This window comes from Bufo bufo, chromosome 3, assembly GCF_905171765.1.
Source record: "Bufo bufo chromosome 3, aBufBuf1.1, whole genome shotgun sequence".
Taxonomy (NCBI): Eukaryota; Metazoa; Chordata; class Amphibia; order Anura; family Bufonidae; genus Bufo; species Bufo bufo.
In genome coordinates this window covers 328,360,426-328,380,784 of record NC_053391.1, presented here as the reverse complement: position 1 = coordinate 328,380,784, position 20,359 = coordinate 328,360,426, and the positions used below count along the sequence as shown (strand labels likewise).

At 42.6% G+C, this 20,359-nt stretch overlaps 1 protein-coding gene across 1 annotated transcript in view; it reads right to left on the bottom strand.

The window, feature by feature from the left end:
* Positions 1-851: 851 nt before the first annotated feature.
* Positions 852-20,359, bottom strand: part of LOC120995283 (protein argonaute-4) — a 67,527-nt gene continuing 48,019 nt past the window's right edge. Inside the window, exons 13-18 of the mRNA XM_040424382.1 lie at positions 13,836-13,995; positions 9,514-9,829; positions 5,937-6,071; positions 5,188-5,289; positions 4,902-5,101; positions 852-2,459 (exon numbers count right to left, since the gene is read on the bottom strand). Coding sequence (XP_040280316.1) covers positions 2,351-2,459; positions 4,902-5,101; positions 5,188-5,289; positions 5,937-6,071; positions 9,514-9,829; positions 13,836-13,995 — 1,022 coding nt within the window. The 3' untranslated portion in view covers positions 852-2,350. The remainder of the gene's footprint in view (positions 2,460-4,901; positions 5,102-5,187; positions 5,290-5,936; positions 6,072-9,513; positions 9,830-13,835; positions 13,996-20,359) is intronic.

Below are 20,359 nucleotides of genomic sequence, written 5' to 3'. Positions count from 1 at the left end.
AACACCAGTTCATTTCTAAAGGCAGTATCTGCTTGACTGAAATGCTCAGCCTCCTGTCCTGTAAATTGCATGCTTTCACAGTTCATCCTCTAGCTGGGATATCCAATCCATGTTTTAAAATTAGGATTCAGACAATACTCCCCATCGGTTTCCACATCTACACAGCCCCAAAGTGTTCCATCCTGCACCAATTAAAAAAGGTTATAAAGCCCAATACACTTCACTATAGTATTGCTGCAACACAATCTGAAAAAGGTTTTAAAAACGTACAAACACATGCCTACACGGTGCTACCCCCATTCCCACCCCAATTTCCTACATACATCAAAAAATTTAAGAAAAAAAAATAAAAAAATAGGACCATGTTAATATTCAAAGCTGTAAGTAACCCTACTTTCACCTGACTGCACGGATCTGAATGCAATCTACCCAATGCGTCCTGGCTCAGTTTTAAATATATGTACAGAAACGTGCAATTGACCCTTCCTCCCCAGTCACAAGCAGGCAAGCTGGATATTGCAAAAACTAATGGCACAGGTTAGGTTTGTCTTATGCACAGGTGAAATAAAAAATAAATTAAAAAAAAAGCTGTAGATATGAACACTGTCACCTCAGCCATCAAGGAGCATTTCATAACCCCTTCAACACCAGGATGCCAAAAAGCATATATCGGCAGATAAGACCTCAGTGCTACTGCTGCATACAATTATATCTGGCACAGACCGAAGACTGGTGGACCCCCACCTGGCATGAAGGAGTTAACAAGCAGCAAAGCCCAAAAGCAGCATTAATACTCCCCCCACAAAATACATATACATAGAACTTCCACTATCCCAGTGAGGTATATTTTGTTTGCGTGTGGGAAGGGGGAAAAAAATAAAAAAAGGCAGAAGCTGAAAAAAAATTAAAAAAAAAAAGTGCTGGTCAAACCTATAGCCATGCTGCAAAGTAAAGGTGGGGTGAAGGGACAGAGCAAACCATAACAGTAAGTGATCTGAGGTATTTACAGAGATAATGAATAGCTGGCTGGCATTATCACATTACAGAACATTGTACGGGTCAAGACAGCACACAACAGACTTTACTGGTAGCCTTTCTGAAACAAAAGGAGCAATGCAGCAACATGGGGTCGACAACACATTAGTGGGCCCTGTGACATGGAAGGGGGTGAGTTGAGTTCAGAGACCCCTCACAGCTAGAAAATGCTGGTATAAAATGGTGAGGTTTCTACCGACTCATGGCTGCTACGTTAGTCATTGAACCAATGAGGAGTTATGTGCCAATAACAGGGCCTGCCCCGCTGGCAGAGAAGCCCGAAATGTCAGTAAGCACCGGGTGCCTGAGACATCTGTGGGCAGCATAAAAACACGATTAAGACTAAAGAGAAACCCCTCGGCTGCACCAGTCGTTTTAAGACAGAAAAGGGGGGGGGACGACGACGACGCTACATATACAACAGTTACACGTAGAAATGCTGTGTGAGGCTATGAATAGAATTATTGCCAGAAAGTATTCCAAACCCCAACCCTTCCTACAAGAGTAAAAATTGTTATCAAATCACAGCAGCATAACACGGGCGTTTTCATGTGCTGGCAAAATACTTATATTTCGTTTGGATGGGAAGTGGATGTCTCCTGGGGAGGGCAGCAGGAAAAAAAAAAAGTAATGGCAATCTGCATTTTTTTTAAAACCAATGGCAGTGTGTGCCACGTGGCCCTTATATTAAAATCTTATTTATATTACACATTCATTTTATACAGAAAAATCAATTCATTTGCAATATAGTGCAATAGTCTTGCAGCTCATACACGCTAAAAAGTATAAGTCTGCAATGGTAAAGAACCTGACAGACCTCAATACCTGTAAAAAAATTAAAAAGGTATCTTACAGTAAAGACTAGACCTCATTTAGCAAGTTTATGGCCCCACACAATTCTACTTTACCACTTATGTATGGTATATACTCGCAAAGCAGCATGTAGTTAAGACAAAGTATGTCAACTCTTGCTGGAACCAAGGATGGAGAAATGCTGGCGTTCAAAAGGAAAAAAATTATTCAAAGAAACATTTGGAGCAAAATCGTCAGATATCTTGCAAGTTTGAGGTAAAGATTCAGTCCAACGCATTAGAAGACAGTTTAAGGTTTTGATATACTTAAATAAACATTTAAAACAGACTATTCCACAACTTTCCTCGATTCGGATCAGACTGTGAAGAGATTCAGTGCAAAAAGTCCAAAGTGTGCTGGTAGGAAGCCAAGAGCGCCATCCCTGACAATAACAGGAGACTGTTTCAACCATATGTTTTAGGGCTCTGAGGAGAAGGGAGTTTGGTGCGGCATCCTGCTGCTGTCAGGCGAAGTACATTGTATGCTGGGTGTCGTGATGAATCTGAACCGCTTTGGCCAGAGCTTGAGGATCACGGCCGTTGCTTTGTCCAGACACGTGGCTTCCCTCGGCACTGAGAACAAAACATTACATTGAATTAGAAGGCAACCCCATCACTCTAAAACCATAACCTTTCTACCAACTGGGATATCGGCACATTTTATTTTAAATTTAAATTCTCTTAATATCCCAGGTTCATTTTCTTTAGTTTAACAGTATCTCACTGCCGATTTAGTTGCTTGTAGCTTAGAATGATTTAGTACTCGCTGTAATAGTACTGATTTTTCTGGGGAGCTTCTGAAAGGTTAGGACCATTTATGGTTTCGGCAATCATTGCCATTTAACAAGAAAACTAGATTAAACATTTTTTTGTTCATTAAATAGTTTGTCTTTGTAGTCCTAAAAGGAGAATGTCAGACAAAAATACTCATACTAACAAGTCTTCTAATCCCTAAAATGTGTCTGCCCACACCATGCCTCTAGGGTCTGTGAGAAGAGTCTTCTTGTGAGGCATTTTATTTTTTTACCTAAAACAAAGTGTACCAGAACCAAAAGTCACACAGTGAAGCCTACCAATACATACCTACTCACTGAGGTCATTTATACAACCTATAAGTTCAATACAATGGAGTTGTACAAGTTCAGCTCCTAAAATAACATAACAGAAACAAAGACAGGTGCACTCTGCGGTCTTACTAACCCCCGTACTGGTGTAAAATTGAGAATTAGCCAACATATCCTGCTTGGAGGACATGTCTGAGCCCAAGCACCGCGCCAAGGTTTCTCAAGTAGCTCAGGCCCTAACACTAAACCTACCTGGGCCGTATGGGGAATACCAGGAGCCAGGGGGCAAATTACAGGTGTAGAAACTCGTAGTCTGAATGTGCCTTTATTTCCATCCACAGGAAGCATTCTGGTGCACATGTGAGGCCCGGGCTATATCAGCCAGTCTTGCGTGGGGCTCAGAGCTCTCTGCCTCCTCCCATTGTATGCATGGTCACATGCTGGAGGTCACATGCTGGAGGTCACTGTAATTCGTCCACTCGCTCCTGGTATTGCCCATACGGCCCAGATAGGTCTAGCGTTAGGTCCCGAGCTACTTGAGAAACCTTGGCGTGGTGCTCGGGCTCAGACATGTCCTCCAAGCAGGATATGTTGGCTAATTCTCAATTTTACACCAGTACGAGGGTTAGTAAGACCGCAGAGTGCACCTGTCTGTTATGTTATTTTGACTGCTTGTCACATCCACACAATTGCTATCCTGTGTAGGATGTCCCTTGTGGTCCGCTGCAGGCATCCTCCATTGTATGCATTTTTGCTGGGGATTGCCATTAGCAATGGGCCACAAGTGCAGGATCTGCCCCCCCCCGGTATAGATGCGCCACTGCATATGGAGTTGAGCACTTCCTGCTTTTTAATACCACGCCAATTCGTAGTTTCAAGTTCAGCTCTTACATCATTTTTTAAAGCTTCGAAAATTGCAGTACAAAGCTACTAATCTACCAGCATAACCTTGTATACACTGTTAAATGTGCATCTGAGGAATTTTGACACAGTCTAGGCACCTTCCTGAACCCCCTATAGCTATGCTCAAAGCAAAGCAAAGATTACACCTTAACATCACTGTTCTTTTCAAAACCAGCCATTTTTTTGGTTGACTCTTACCTGTCAATTAGAAGGGTCATGGAAGTATAAAAGGTCGGTCTCCCGGGACACCATTAATTAAAGAGATTGTCCAGCCTTTACGGAGTGATTGCTGACCATCAGGATAGTCCAACACTAGCAGATCGGTGGGAGTCCAACACTGGCTCCACCACCAAATCAGCCGTTTGTGTACCTTTTTGCCGAAAGTCAGAGTTTGAACTACGCAGCAGCTTCACCCTTGTAGTGGAGGGAGCTTGTTAACTATAGCGTTGCTCCCACTGCAACTGGACAGCCCCTTTAAACAGGTCAACAAAAACTACTGCAGAGGGACAAAACTTACGTGTTTTTTTTGTAATATCAGCCAAAAAGCTGATAATATTGTCACACTTTTTAAGCTTAGACAGTAGAGGAAAAGGTCAGTGTTTTGTATTGTATGACTATTTTCTTAATACTTAATGTGTGCCATTATTAACCAAGCACAGTTTGTTACAGTTATTCTTGTACTACCATGTGTTATTCTCAAAAGCAAAATATATATTTAAAGAAAAAAGAAAACAAAAAAGTGTCCCCAAATGTCAGACTAACTGAAAAACAAAAAGGTACTCACAACAGGCACACTGATATTACACTGATCAACGTAACATCACTGGCCTAGAAAGAGCCCGCAACGCTCAACAGCATTTTCAAAACAGCTGATCGGCAGTGGTACCAGGAGTTGGACCCCCACTGATCAGCTATCTATGTCCTATCCTGAGGATAAGCCACTGATATCAAAGTCCCAGACCACCCCTTTAAGAAAAATGGTAAGTACTACCTATAATTGAGAACACAGGCAAATGACGACAGAGCTGTTAGAAATATAACTGCTCACCTATCATGATCTTTGTCCACAAGATGGTATCTTGCTCTGAATGCAACCAGTCGAGCATAGTATGCAGGAGCTGGGATAGATACAGACCGTGTACAGCGCACATATGTGTGACACAGCTGGTAAGTTAAGAGCTGCAGCTCATCAGCCGTGAAGCAGTTATCATCCCAAAGAACTTGGTAGTGAGACGGGCGACTTGTTCCCTAGAAGAACACAATATTCGGCATTAAAGAACCAATATCTGTCATGTCAGGAGTCAAAAAGCATATAAATATAGCAAATGGCATACCTGAATACCAGCATGGCTACAGAGATAGAAGTCAAATTCTGATGGATGTGTAATGGTGCTGTCTACCGTAGTGCCCGCTGGAACGTTTCCACTTTTTCCCACCTAACAAAACAAAAACATACAGATCTTCTGTAAAAATACAGTGTGCATTATGAATTGCTTAATGAAAAGTGTAGCATGAAGTCAATAGCATATCCTCTACCATACCAATAATTGACAAACTACAAACTGCATCATTTATAAGTCCATTTAACGTACAATTAATAAGATGTGGAAACTTTCAGTACTAGACACTGTTTGGGGGGTTGAGAATCCTTGAGTCTAATACTTCCAATTATACTATTGCTAGTATTTTATTTAGATTGCGATATAAAAAAAATGCTTAGGCCTCCTGACCGATACACATTTTTTGCAAACTGCACAGAGACGTATTCATTTCTATGTGTCTGCTAAAAAAACGGACAGCAAATGGATGTCATGTGTGTGCTGTCTACATCCGTGTATCTGTTTCACAAATTATAAAACATGTCCTATTCTCCGTATTGCGGATTTATAGTAATGGGAGTGAGAAAAATGTGGAATGCACATGGGTCGGTATTTTACGGATCCGTGGTTTGTGGACCGCAATATGGACACAGTCATGTGCATGAGGCCTTAGAAAAGGAAGGTTACTGAAAGGTGTTCTTTTACATGCTATAAAGGGGTTAATAGACAATTTGTCCTTTGCCGTTCTAGTTCTGTAAACGTACCCTCTCAGTTTTGTCAGAGCAAAAAAGTCTGGTATGATGACGCTTTTGAACAACAATGTATGTAATACCAGGTCTGTAATCCTCTTCTAGACTTATGCAGGCTTTCCGAATAGCCATCAGCTCTGGCCATGCAACCTACAAAAAAAAATAATAAAAAATAGTTGTTTTTTTGAACATTCATGGATAGGATGCAATTAGAAATATACACACACATATATACATACACACACCTCCAAGTTTGTGAATTTTCAGGCTAAGCTCTGTCAAGGCCAAATTATAGGAGTTCTATAAGTTTATATACAAGAATAAAGGATGGAGCACACAACTTTCTATAATAAAGCCAGACAGCCTATATCATTTTCTGGTAAAATCACAAAAGTTAGAGACAGTTCTGGCACTGGAGCTACTGCACAACAGCTGATCAGCAGTGGTGTTGGGTGTCGGATCACCGATAATCATGTAGTGATGCCCTATCCTGACAACCCCTTTAATGGCTACCATAAAATGCTTTAAGCATACATTACACTCTGTTCCAAATGCTCATTGGTCACATCTAGTGTTGAGCAAACTTGTGTTTTTTTAAGTTCAGCATACAAGGTTTGTGTTATCTAAGAATTTCGTTATGGATTCAGCTACCACGGACCATAAGTTATTGTGGAATCCATAACGGAATTCTTAGATAACACGAACCTTGTACACCGAACTTGAAAATACAAGTTCGCTCATCCTTAGTCACATCCCATTTTCAGACATTAGTAGCGGAATAAAAAAAACTAATAAAATGGTTGTCTGATTATTATTGAGCTCTCTACAAAGTTACATATGACAAATCTGTTCTCCAGATATGCTGTCATTCTTATGCTTTCATATGAGTAAGATTTCTTGAAACAGATGGTTATGTTCACACGACATTTCTCTTTAACACAACACTTTTTTTTGGCTTACTTTACATTCCATTATAAAGTAGAAGCAGACATGAGAGATGTGGATATCATTCTTCAGAAGTTAAGATGGCCCCCCATTTCCACTGGCTCTCGGACAGTGCCTTATTTACTCAAGTTGGAAATAAAGCACAAAGGGTTTGCCTATCTAAGAGGACCCTCTTCCCTGATGTGTCATATGACGTATGCTGTACTGATGTTAATGTGAAGCCATTACAATATGGCGCTGGTAGTTAGATCTTTACATAGATCACATACCAAAGGTTGTAAAATAGTGCACAATGCGCCGACGCCAAGTGTTCTTTCTTTGCCTATGTATTCTAGCCAATGGAACAATGCCACGAGCCTCAGGGGGATGCCCCCTCTGATGTACTTCTATACTGCTTAACTTCCTGTAAGAAACAACTACTTTGACCCTGCCTGGTATCAGTGTGGTTTCTTCCATACATGTAAAATCCTAAGATTAAGCTACTAATTTGGAGCAGCAGAGCAAACATCTTTGGCTCTGATTGAGAGCAGCTTTAACAGACACTTGAGTGTTTTAATAAATATTTAGATGTAAACTTGCCACACTTTAGGCTTCTGTTTTGAAGATGTTTTCCTATAGTAATGTTACAGCATACTTGTATGTAAGAAAAATACTAGATTAGGCTACTTTCACACCTGCGTTCAGGTGTCCGCTCGTGAGCTCCGTTTGAAGGAGCTCACGAGCGGCCCCGAACGCAGCCGTCCAGCCCTGATGCATTCTCAATGGAGGCGGATCCACTGAGAATGCATCCGCCTGCCAGCGCTCAGCCTCCGCTCAGTGAGCGGACACCTGAACGCTGCTTGCAGCGTTCGGGTGTCCGCCTGGCCGTGCGGAGGCGAGCGGATCCGTCCACACTTACAATGTAAGTCAATGGGGACGGATCCGCTTGAAGATGACACTATATGGCTCAATCTTCAAGCGGATCCGTTCCCCATTGACTTTCAATGTAAAGTCTGAACGGATCCACTCAGGCTACTTTCAGACTTAGAAAATTTTCTAAGTTATAATGCAGACGGATCCGTTCTGAACGGATGCGAACGTCTGCATTATAGGAGCGGATCCGTCTGATGAAACATCAGACGGATCCGCTCCGAACGCTAGTGTGAAAGTAGCCTTATGTTACACAAATGCCAAAAATGTGGTGTGCAAAAAGGCAGATACTAAGGCTACTTTCACACTGGCGATTCTGGGTCCGCTTGCGAGATCCGTTTCAAGACTCTCACAAGCGGCTCAAAACGGATCAGATCAGCCCCAATGCATTCTGAATGGATAAGGATCTGTTCAGAATGCATGAATTTGGCCGCGTTTGGCCTCCGTTGCGTTTTTTTAGACGGTCACTAAAACACAGCTTGCAGCGTTTTGGTGACCGTCTGACTATGCGGAGCCAAATGGATCCGTCCTGACTTACTATGCAAGTCAACGGGGACGGATCAGTTTTCACTGACAATATGGTGCAATTTAAAACAGATCCGTCCCCCATTGACTTTTAATGCAAGTCAAGACAAATCCGTTTTGACTTAGACTTCTTTGAATGAATAATGCAAACGGATCTGTTATTAATGGATACAAGAGTTTGCATTATTCGTGCAGATCCATCTGTGCAGATACAAGACGGATCCGCACAAAACGAGAGTGTGAAAGTATCCTAAATTATGCCACCTCGACCATCCATTCAAAGTGCAATAATTTAATTCCATCGCAGAAACACCTCATTGGTTTAAGACAACAGAATGGTATAACAGAATGGATAATGGAAAAGGACAAGGTCACAGAGTGGTGCTTAATCTGATTAATTTACTAAGGAAACAACCATAAACTAATATTAGCTGAAGATTGCAATGCTTAAAACAATCCATCAGAATATCAGCTACTGGTTAAACTGAAGAGGTTTTCTAGGAATTATATATTGATGCCCTATCCTCAGAATAGATCAATATCTGATCAGTGGGGATCTGACTCCCAACACCCCCACTGATCAGCTGTTGAAAAGTATACATTAGTATACCAGACAGTACACGGTATAGCGGCTGTGCTTGGTATTGCACATCAGTCCCACTCACCTGAATGGGACTGAGGCACACAAAGGCCCATGTGACCAATGGCTGCAAAGTTGCATGCAGAACTTGCATGAACATCCACATCCCTTCCAACAGCTGACTTAGACCTCCACCGATTAGATATTGACCTTTAAATTAGTCATTGCTAATTTATGGAAAATGTTAAACATTTGTTTTAAAATGCTTCCATTTTAATTCCCATCTGTAAAAACATTTTTAAGTAAAATATTGCAATTTTCTCTCTGGCCATGGAGCCTTGCAATAGGTTGACACTTGCTGTTCTGTAAGGATTTCTTTTTAGTAGTCATCTCATTATCATAGGCAGGGTTACAATGAGGAGTAACACCTTCTCATCCCCAGTGACATCTGCACATCAAAAAGCATGCCCGCAACACACTCACATAAAAGCCAAAAAGTTGCTTTCCGAAGGCTTTCGAATAAACCCTACTAGGTCCTTCCTACTTCAGACGTAATTTATTACTGTATTTTATTGGCGTGCTACTGATGGTTTCTAAACATTAGAGGGAAAATTTGATGAAAGCTAGACCCACCTGTTTCATCTGACCTTCGGACACCCCACCACGGTAATAGATAATACGCGTGGGCTTGAACCGAGTTGACTTATAAAACTGGATGAGAAGCTCCCGCACCATGTTGCTAAGGTCTTGAATGACTTCCTGACTATACAACAGCTCTTGGGTTGTCTCCTGTCGGGAAGTCTGCACACGCACGGTAGCACAGTAGCGGCTTGGATGACCATCCATGCTGCCAACTACAGCAGCAATAGAAGGCTTCTTGCCATCCCCAGCAGGAGGATGAGTTACGTCTGCACCCAGGAATATAACTGGCTGCTGGAACACAGTGGGCCTGCAAACACAAATATCAGCTTTAGAGTCAAATTTAACATACATCAAATACTAAAAAAGTACAATTTTCTGCATATAAAAATTTTAACTTTCTAAATCTTCACATTTCAAATTTCATACTAGACAGTGCTTATGTGCAAATGAAGTAGCCATATTTTCAAATAATCAGGAATAAGTACAACTAGACAATTTACTGATCAACATTCTAAGCAAGAGATTGTCACAATTGTCAAGTCACTTACAGAGTTGAGCGGACACCTGGAAGTTCGGGTTCGACCGAACTTCACAAAAAAAGTTCGAGTTCGGGACCTGAACTTGAATAAAATGGCTCTAAAAAAGTAATTGAAAGGGCTAGAGGGCTGCAAAAGGCAGCAAAATGTGGTTAAGAGCATGGCAAGTGCTTTGCAAACATGTGAATAGGGAAATTACAAAACAACAAAATACGTAAAAATAAAATATAATAATCTTGATCTAGGAGGAGGAAGTCAATATGGAGTAGGAGGTTAAGGAGGCGGTTAGACCCCAAACGATTGGGAAATATAAAAAATAAAACAAAGAAAAAGTGTGCTGGAGTAGAACAATGGCTGGGTGAGGCCGGTATACATGTCTATTCTGTACAAGGTACGGACAAGTCCTGTGGGATCCCTGCCTGGTTCATTTTAATGAACGTTAGCTTGGCCACATTGGCTGTGGACAGGCGGCTGCGCATGTCTGTGATAACCCCCCTCCTGCCGTGCTAAACACACGTTCAGACAATACACTGGCTGCAGGGCAGGCCGGTACCTCCAAGGCGTAAAGGGCAAGCTCAGGCCATGTGCCCAATTTGGAGACCCAGAAGTTGGAGGGGGCAGACCCATCAGTCAGTATGTGCAAGTGTGTGCACACATACTGCTCCACCATGTCGCACGTCCCCGATCCAATTGGATATTTTCTCCATCAACTTTCGATGTTTTTATGCGCCTACCATGGTGATCACGGGTAACGGGGAATCAGGGTTCCATGCCGGAGAGGGAGCCTGAGAAAGGGATACCACATCCAAGGGAGGTCAATGGCTGAAATCTGATTGGGTGGAAATGTGGGACAAGTTATTAAGTTAAATTCAGCACATGCGCCCGGCAAGGGATGTGCGTCAAACAGGCTAGGCCCAGAGCTGTTACGAAATTTCTCCCATTATCGCACACCACCAGGCCGGGCTTAAGGCTCACTGGCACCAACCACTCATCGGTCTGTTGCATTATGCCTGTCCACAGCTCCTGCGCGGTGTGGGGTTTGTCCTCCAAACAGATACGTTTTAAAACTGCCTGCTGCAGTTTACCACCTATGCTGCTTAAGTTGGTGGTGAAGGTGTTACGCTGACCCGATGACGAGCCGGTAGAGGATGAGGAAGCAACAGGAGGCAAAGAGAAACCCCCTGCAATCCTCGGTGGTGGAAGGACATGCGCCAAACTGCTATCCGCCTCAGGCCCAGCCGTCACTGCATTTACCCAGTGTGCTGTTAGGGAGATATAACGTCCCTGTCCGTGCTTACTGGTCCATGTATCCGTAGTTAGGTGGACCTTGCCACAGATAGCATTGCACAGTGCACACCTGATTTTGTCCCCCACTTGGTTGTGCAGAGAAGGGATGCTCGTCTGGAAAAGTAGTGGCGGTTGGGCACAACGTACTGTGGGACAGCCACCGCCATCAGATTCTTAAAACGGTCTGTGTCCACCAGACGGAATGACAGCATTTCAAAGGCCAGGAATTTGATAATGCTGGCATTCAGGGCCAGGGATCGCGGGTGGGTAGGGGGGTACTTGCTCTTTCGCTCCAGTGTTTGGGAGATAGACAGCTGAACGCTTCCAATGGACATTGTGGAGATGCTTGGTGACCCAGGTGGTGGCGTTGCTGGCACATCCTCTGTTTGCGGGGTGGCAGGTGCCACTGTCCCTCCAGAGGGGTATGAAGAGGCCAAGACTGCAGCAGAAGAGGAAGCAGGAGGAGCCAGAGACCTTTCTTGGTTTTTGAGGTGTCTACTCCACTGCAGCCCATGCACTTAGATGCCTGGTCATGCAGGTTGTGCTTCGGTTTAGAACGTTTATGCCTCGCTTCAGGCTCTGATTGCACAACGTGCAAACTACTCATGTCTTGTCATCAGCACATTGTCTGAAGAATAGCCACACCAGGGAACTCCTTGGAGCTGGCTTTGTTGTGCTCGGTCCCTTGGTGCGGTGGGCAGTAGCAGGCGTACTGTCTAGGGGATGGCCGCTCGGCTTTTGCAACCTGCTCCCTCTTTTGCTGTGCTAGTGGCTCTGTGCAACCACCGCCTCTTCCTCCGAACTACATAGGTCACTCACATGACCTTGGTTCCATGTGGGGTCGAGGACCTCATCATCCTCCACATCATCTTCCACCTAGTCTTAACCCCTGCCCTCCTTGTCGGTCGGCACACTGCAGAAAGCCACAGCAATTGGCACCTGTTTCGTCATCATCCAAGATGTGCTGCGGTGGTCCTCCCATGTACTCATCTTGAAAGATAGTGGTTGGGCATCGGTGCACTCAATCACTTCCACTTCTGGGGCAGGGCTAGGTGGATGGCCCTGGGAAACCCTGCTAACAGAGTCATTAAAAAGCAGAAGAGACTGCTGCATGACTTGGGGCTCAGACTGCTTGGCTGATTTGCAAGGGGGTGAGGTGAAAGACTGATGGCCATGGGCTGCACGTGCCAACTCTGATCTTTCAGCAGGGAACTGGGTGGGAGACCATGAAGGAACTGGAGGCACTGTCAGCCACCCAATCTACTATCGCCTGTACTTGTTCAGGCCTCACCATTCGTAGAGCGGCATTCGGGCCTACCAAATAACGCTGAAGGTTCTGTCGCCTACTCGCACCTGAGGAAGGTGTTTCACTTGTGCATGTAGCTGGCACAGATCGACCACGTCCTCTCCCTGCAACAGGAGCTCCACCAACAGCACCACAACCAGGGCCACGTCCCTTATTTGACGCTCTCATTCTTTGTGTTCACCCACCAAACAGATTGTTTATGTCAGGCGATAATGTAACCGCCAATAGTCAACAATTAAGTTCACTGACAGTAAGGCTGTGCCTGTGACAGAAAAAAAAATCTTGAGGTCACACAACAGTGTGACAGGGGACTTTAAAACAATTACTTCACGGTCACAAAAAAATGTGAATCTATCAAACAATGTAACAGCAGTATTTAACGGTTTTAGTGGACTGTCAGAAATGCAGCACAGGCCGCAAATGTACCATCTAGCACAAAAAGGGATTTTTTTTTTTTTCAAAACGACAATGTAACAGCAATATTTAACGGTTTCAGATATGCAGTGCCGGTGTCAAATATAAAAAAAAAAAAATAGCTTTAGGTCACACAAATATGTGACAGCCTAAAGGAATTGAATTATTTTCACTGGCAGGTATGCACTGCAGGCCGCAGGGGTACCCCTGGAATCTAACAGATGGATTTAATGAATAGGATTTTCCCTGTCAGATATTCAGCATAGGGGTACTCCACAGAAAAAAATATATATATATGAATATGTCCTTTACAGTTCGGGTTGGCTCAACCCTAGTCACTTACAAAAAAATAACATGAATGACAAGACCATTTCCTCCCTAAGCAATATGCTGCAAAGTTAAGTCATTCTTAACATTTAAAAAGGGTCTCCAAGTTACAAAAAATCACCCTCCCAGGCAAGAAGTACCATAAAATAAAAAGAACATACACACCCCTGCCCCCCACACTGCTGCCACTACGATCCTCTCCATCTGGTTTTGTTTGACTGCAGAGCTGTTGTGCCCGTAGCCTACACGTGACCCCTGCAGCCAATCACTGACCTCTGAGGTCATGTGCCACATATCACTGATTGGCAACAGGGAGAATCGGAACAGTCGCACGAAGTGGTGGTGACTGAAATAGTGTTATTTCATAACCATTGATGTCTTTTACTTCACTATGACAACAGAACAGCATCCTGAATCACTCAAATTGGACAAAGTTGTGTTACCTTTGATGTGGGACCAGAACATTGTTTATGCCTCCAAGTTTAGCATTGATCTTCAGGCATAAATTGGACAGCGTCTGCGGAGAGGTCTTCACCACATTTTTAACCTGCACACATTGAGTAGCCATACCAAGGAGTGTATCCCCCACTCTCTTCACCTCAGCTGACGAAAAAGAAAGTTGTATAACAATACATAATACTAACGTAACATAACCACCCGACACTAATACAGTTACTTTACTATACAGTGAATATGACAACATTAACAGTTATTACACAACACAGGTAAATTTATGTCCTTTACCTGCCAAAGACATATGTCATACATCCTTGCAGGGTTTCAATTCAGTAGCCAAGGACGTACCCGGTACTGAAGGCAGAATCTTGAGCAGTTTTAAAATTATCTGGTCTTTTTATTTTCTAGAAAAGGTGTGAAGAGAGCGCTTGCCCATCTAATTGCGCCTCTATTCCTAATTAGAGCTTTTATTAACGCATAAGCCAGAAGTTTAACAGTGAAAAATTTGCAAACACCCCTGGCAGCGAAAGGTTTAAAGTTAATCTCCGTTTTTGTGAGAACAAAATTCAGTACCTAAACATTAATAAAACATTAATAAAACATGCTTATAGTGGCTGGAGTGCAGTTTTTGATAGAGCTCTAAATCCCCTGGGTAGACATGGAGTTAAAGGGCTTCTGTCACCCCACTAAAGTGATTTTTTTTTGGGGACTAGTTAAATTAGTTATATAGCGATATATGAAAATATAATTGTGTTCCTTACTTTGATCCAGCAGTTTATTCAAAAAACGAAGTTTTATCATATGCAAATTCGGTCTCTACCAGCAAGTAGGGCGGCTACTTGCTGATAGCTGCTGCAGAAATCCGCCCCCTCCTCTTGTTGATTGACAGGGCCAGCCGGGATCTCCTCCTCCGGCCAGCCCTGTCGGCGTTTCAAAAATCGCGCGCCTGTGTTGAATCGGCGCAGGCACTCTGAGATGAGGAGGCTCGTCTCCTCAGAACTCCCTCAGTGCGCCTGCGCAGATGACATCACCGAAATAGAAGACGTCATCGGCGCAGGCGCACTGAGGGAGTTCTGAGGAGACGAGCCTCCTCATCTCAGAGCGCCTGCGCCGATTCAACACAGGCGCGCGATTTTTGAAACGCCGACAGGGCTGGCCGGAGGAGGAGATCCCGGCTGGCCCTGTCAATCAACAAGAGGAGGGGGCGGATTTCTGCAGCAGCTACCAGCAAGTAGCCGCCCTACTTGCTGGTAGAGACCGAATTTGCATATGATAAAACTTCGTTTTTTGAATAAACTGCTGGATCAATGTAAGTAACAATTATATTTTCAAATATCGCTATATAACTAATTTAACTAGCCCCAAAAAAAATAAAAAATCACTATAGTGCGGTGACAGAAGCCCTTTAAAGGGAACGACTCAGAAAATACATTTAAATCACATTTTTGAGTTACTTTTTGTGCCCTAGAGAGGTTGCTGCACACATATGACTGGCTCTATTCAATTCTATTGGAGTCCTGAAAATAGCAGTGCATTGCTTCCTTTAGAAATCATGGTAAGCACTGTTAAACACTTTAGAAGGGAATAGTACACCAATATTTTATGATTAAAACAAGATACAAAAGAATTTAATGAAAATTAACACAAGATAACAGACCTTAAAACAAGAAACAAAATCAGTTTTTCAGTTTTAATTTTCAGATTGATTTAGTTTCTGCAGAGAATGATGATATCTACAAAGCAAAAGGCTTTGTGGCTAGTGTGAAAACATCGGGATTTACACATTTTAATTCCTAAATAGAGCACAGTAGCCTTGAATTACTGGGGTCCTAGTTTCGTATCAGATCAAGGAAAACATCAATATGTGTCATCCCTGTGTTCGCATGGATTTTCTCCAGGTACTTCACTTTCTTCCCACTCAAATACATACTCGCAGGTCAATTTGGAATTTAGACTGAGCCCCACTGGAGATAATGAGCAATGACAGCACTGCAAAACATGTTGGCACTTTTCAATAGAAAATTAGACCAAACATGTTAACCCTTTCACTACCGTAAGTATTTTCGTTTTCACGTTTTCATTTATTTATTTTTATATTTCCATTCACATAGCTGCATGAGGGCTTATTTTTTAGTGTCCTTTTTTTTGTACTTTCTAATGCCACCATTAATTATGGCATACAATTTAGTGGGAAGTGGTAAAAAAAAATCCAATTAAAAGGTGAAATAAAAAAAATAAAAAGGCAATTCCTCCACCATTTTACCGGTTTTGTTCCCACGGCATTTTGTTTGCGGTAAAACTGACCCATGCCCTTTAGTCACTGGGACAGTACGATTACAACGATACCTCTTATGTATAGTTTTTTTTTTTTTTATGTCTAAATAGTGTAAAAAGAAATGTAAAACTTAGAAAAAAATTTTTACATCACCATATTCTGACCCCCATAACTTTTATAGTTAGTCAGGTCCATAAATATTGGGACATCAACACAATTCTAACATTTTTAGGGCTCTTTCACACTTGGGTTTTTCCGGATCCGGAGTACATGCCGGATCCGGACAACGCAAGTGTACTGAAAGCATTTGAAGACGGAACCGTCTTCAAAATGCTTTCAGTGTTACTATGGCACCCAGGACGCTATTAAAGTCCTGGTTGCCATAGTAGGAGCAGGGAGCGGTATACTTACAGTCCGTGCGGCTCCCGGGGCGCTCCAGAATGACGTCAGAGCGCCCCATGCGCATGGATGACGTGTCCATGCGATCACATGATCGCCCTGACGTCACTCTGAAGCGCCCCGGGAGCCGCACGGACGGTAAGTATGCTGCTCCCCCGCTCCCCGCTACACTTTACCATGGCTGCCAGGACTTTAGCGTCCCGGCAGCCATGGTAACCATTCAGAAAAAGCTAAATGTCGGCTCCGGCAATGCGCCGAAACGACGTTTAGCTTAAGGCTGGATCCGGATCAATGCCTTTCAATGGGCATTAATTCCGGATCCGGCATTGCGGCAAGTGTTCCGGATTTTTGGCCGGAGCAAAAAGCGCAGCATGCTGCGGTATTTTCTCCGGCCAAAAAACGTTCCGTTCCGGAACTGAAGACATCCTGATGCATCTTGAACGGATTTCACTCCATTCAGAATGCATGGGGATAATCCTGATCAGGATTCTTCCGGCATAGAGCCCCGACGACGGAACTCTATGCCGGAAGACAAGAACGCAGGTGTGAAAGAGCCCTTAGCTCTATACACCACCACAATGGATTTGAAATGAAACGAACAAGATGTGCTTTAACTGCAGACTGTCAGCTTTAATTTGAGGGTATTTACATCCAAATCAGGTGAACAGTGTAGGAATTACAACAGTTTGCATATGTGCCTCCCACTTGTTAAGGGACCAAAAGTAATGGGACAGAATAATAATCATAAATCAAACTTTCACTTTTTAATACTTGGTTGCAAATCCTTTGCAGTCAATTACAGCCTGAAGTCTGGACGCATAGACATCACCAGACGCTGGGTTTCATCCCTGGTGATGCTCTGCCAGGCCTCTACTGCTACTGTCTTCAGTTCCTGCTTGTTCTTGGGGCATTTTCCCTTCAGTTTTGTCTTCAGCAAGTGAAATGCATGCTCAATCGGATTCAGGTCAGGTGATTGACTTGGCCATTGCATAACATTCCACTTCTTTCCCTTAAAAAACTCTTTGGTTGCTTTTGCAGTATGCTTTGGGTCATTGTCCATCTGCACGGTGAAGCGCCGTCCAATGAGCTCTGAAGCATTTGGCTGAATATGAGCAGATAATATTGCCAGAAACACTTCAGAATTCATCCTGCTGCTTTTGTCAGCAGTCACATCATCAATAAATACAAGAGAACCAGTTCCATTGGCAGCCATACATGCCCACGCCATGACACTACCACCACCATGCTTCACTGATGAGGTGGTATGCTTAGGATCATGAGCAGTTCTTATCCTTCTCCATACTCTTCTCATCACTCTGGTACACGTTGATCTTTGGCTCATCTGTCCATAGGATGTTGTTCCAGAACGCTAAAGGCTTTTTTAGATGTTTGGCAAACTCTAATCTGGCCTTCCTGTTTGAGGCTCACCAATGGTTTACATCTTGTGGTGAACCCTCTGTATTCACTCTGGTGAAGTCTTCTCTTGATTGTTGACTTTGACACACATACACCTACCTCCTGCAGAGTGTTCTTGATCTCGTCAACTGTTGTGAAGGGTGTTCTCTTCACCAGGGAAAGAATTATTCGGTCATCCACCACAGTTGTTTTCCGTGGTCTTCCAGGTCTTTTGGTGTTGCTGAGCTCACCGGTGCGTTCTTTCTTTAAGAATGTTCAAGACAGTTGTTTTGGCCACGCCTAATGTTTTTGCTATCTCTGATGGGTTTGTTTTGTTTTTTCAGCCTAATGATGGCTTGCTTCACTGATAGTGACAGCTCTTTGGATCTCATTGAGAGTTGACAGCAACAGATTCCAAATGCAAATAGCACACTTGAAATGAACTCTGGACCTTTTATCTGATTATTGTAATTGGGATAATGAGGGAATAACACACACCTGGCCATGGAATAGCCAATTGTCCCATTACTTTTGGTCCCTTAACAAGTGGGAGGCACATATGCAAACTGTTATAATTCCTATACCGTTCACCTGATTTGGATGTAAATACCCTCAAATTAAAGCTGACAGTCTGCAGTTAAAGCAAATCTTGTTAGTTTCATTTCAAATACATTGTGGTGGTGTATAGAGCCAAAAATGTTAGAATTGTGTCGATGTCCCAATATTTATGGACCTACTGAGATGTGTAGGGGCTCATTTTTAACGTGACAATCTGTAGTTTATTGATACCATTTTGGAGTGTGACTAATGACCCAATGGAAAAAAATAGCAAATTGGCCATTTTAACCCTTTCAGTTACGCCATGCGCCGTATTAGAAAAATATTTTTATATTTTAATAGTATGGGCGTTTTTGGTCACACTGATACCAATTATGTTTATATTTTTTCTTATTTAGGCATTTTTTTTATTATATGGAAAAAGGGAATTTTTAACTTTTATTGTTTACAAAATTTTATATATTACATTTTTTGTAATGATTTTGACGCTCATAGGAGCCTAAAATCTGTTCAAAATTAAATAGGAGACTTGCAGTTTGAATACTCTGTCTCTTCAGCGAGACTCAGGGCTCATTGGCCGCAGGGGATGTCCGTAACACTCCTGGAACTTCTGGGTTTTTGACACTTTAGATGCAATGATCAAGTGAGATCACGGCATCTTAAGGATTTAATTACCGCGATCTGCATTTTTGACAGTCGTAATTAGCAGCAGGTCTCTGCTGTTTGAAACAGCAGAGACCCGTCAGCCATGACGCCCACTGCACGTGCGACCTGGCGCCATGTTTGCCTAATGCTCCAGCGCCATACATGGGGTGAATTTTGAAACAAATATTAAAATCGCATCACTGGGGGCCGCCCTACAAGGTAATACCATAATTAGCCTATGTTTAGGCTAGGTCTACAGGACAAAGTGTCAAGCGACACAAAAGGGCACAACTACACAGCAACATGTCGCGCAACAATTATAATGATAGTCTATGGTGTCGCACTGCGACGCTCGCAGAAAAATCCATTTTGAATTTTTCGCAGCATGTCGAAGTGTGACACAAAAGACTAACAAAAATTGTTGCGCGACGGTTCGACATGCCATGTAGACCTAGCCTAAAACTGATGAAAGGTCCTCTTTAAATGTGGATGAGTAATGGACTATGGAACCCTTTAGGGCTTTGATGGACTTTGACTATTGCTGACAATACCAAATTAACGATTCAATTATTCGCTGTATTGCTTTCCATTGAACAAATATTTGTTGTACCCATTGCTTATTTGTACATTTCCATGCAGTAGAAAACTAAAAAATGTTTAAATTTTGTTTTTACACCTGCATTTATGGCATCTAATTTGTGCCAAACTTAGTGTCAATTATTGGACACTCGCGGAAAATAAAATAAAATTAACTTAAGGGTACAGAGCCTTTAGGAAGGCTGCTCAAAATAAAAATAATAATATAGAAAGGCACCTTTGGGGCATTTTGTATTGCATTTTTACTCTATTGGGCTAAAAATTATTGTCAATTAGTCTTTATTAAAAATGTTCAGCCATTTTTGATACAGGGATTAAAAATCCGTCTATTTGCAAGCTGTCACTTTTTCTTTGAATCCAGTCATCTGACGGCTCATGCATAGCTCTTCTGTTGATGTTATAAACACTTATTTAAGCCATATTCCTGTCAGTTTGATTAAAAGTTGAGCTATAATAAGTGTTTATGAGCTCAGCTCTGCAGGAGCCACCAGATGGGACTCACAGAAACAAAGTGACAGCTTGCAAATAGACTCATTTTTAACCCCTATAACTCAGCAAAAGCTGAACATTTGTAATACAGACCAAATGGATTTTTTTTTTGCGTAAAATGCAATAAAAAAAATAAAAAAACTCAGACGGTGT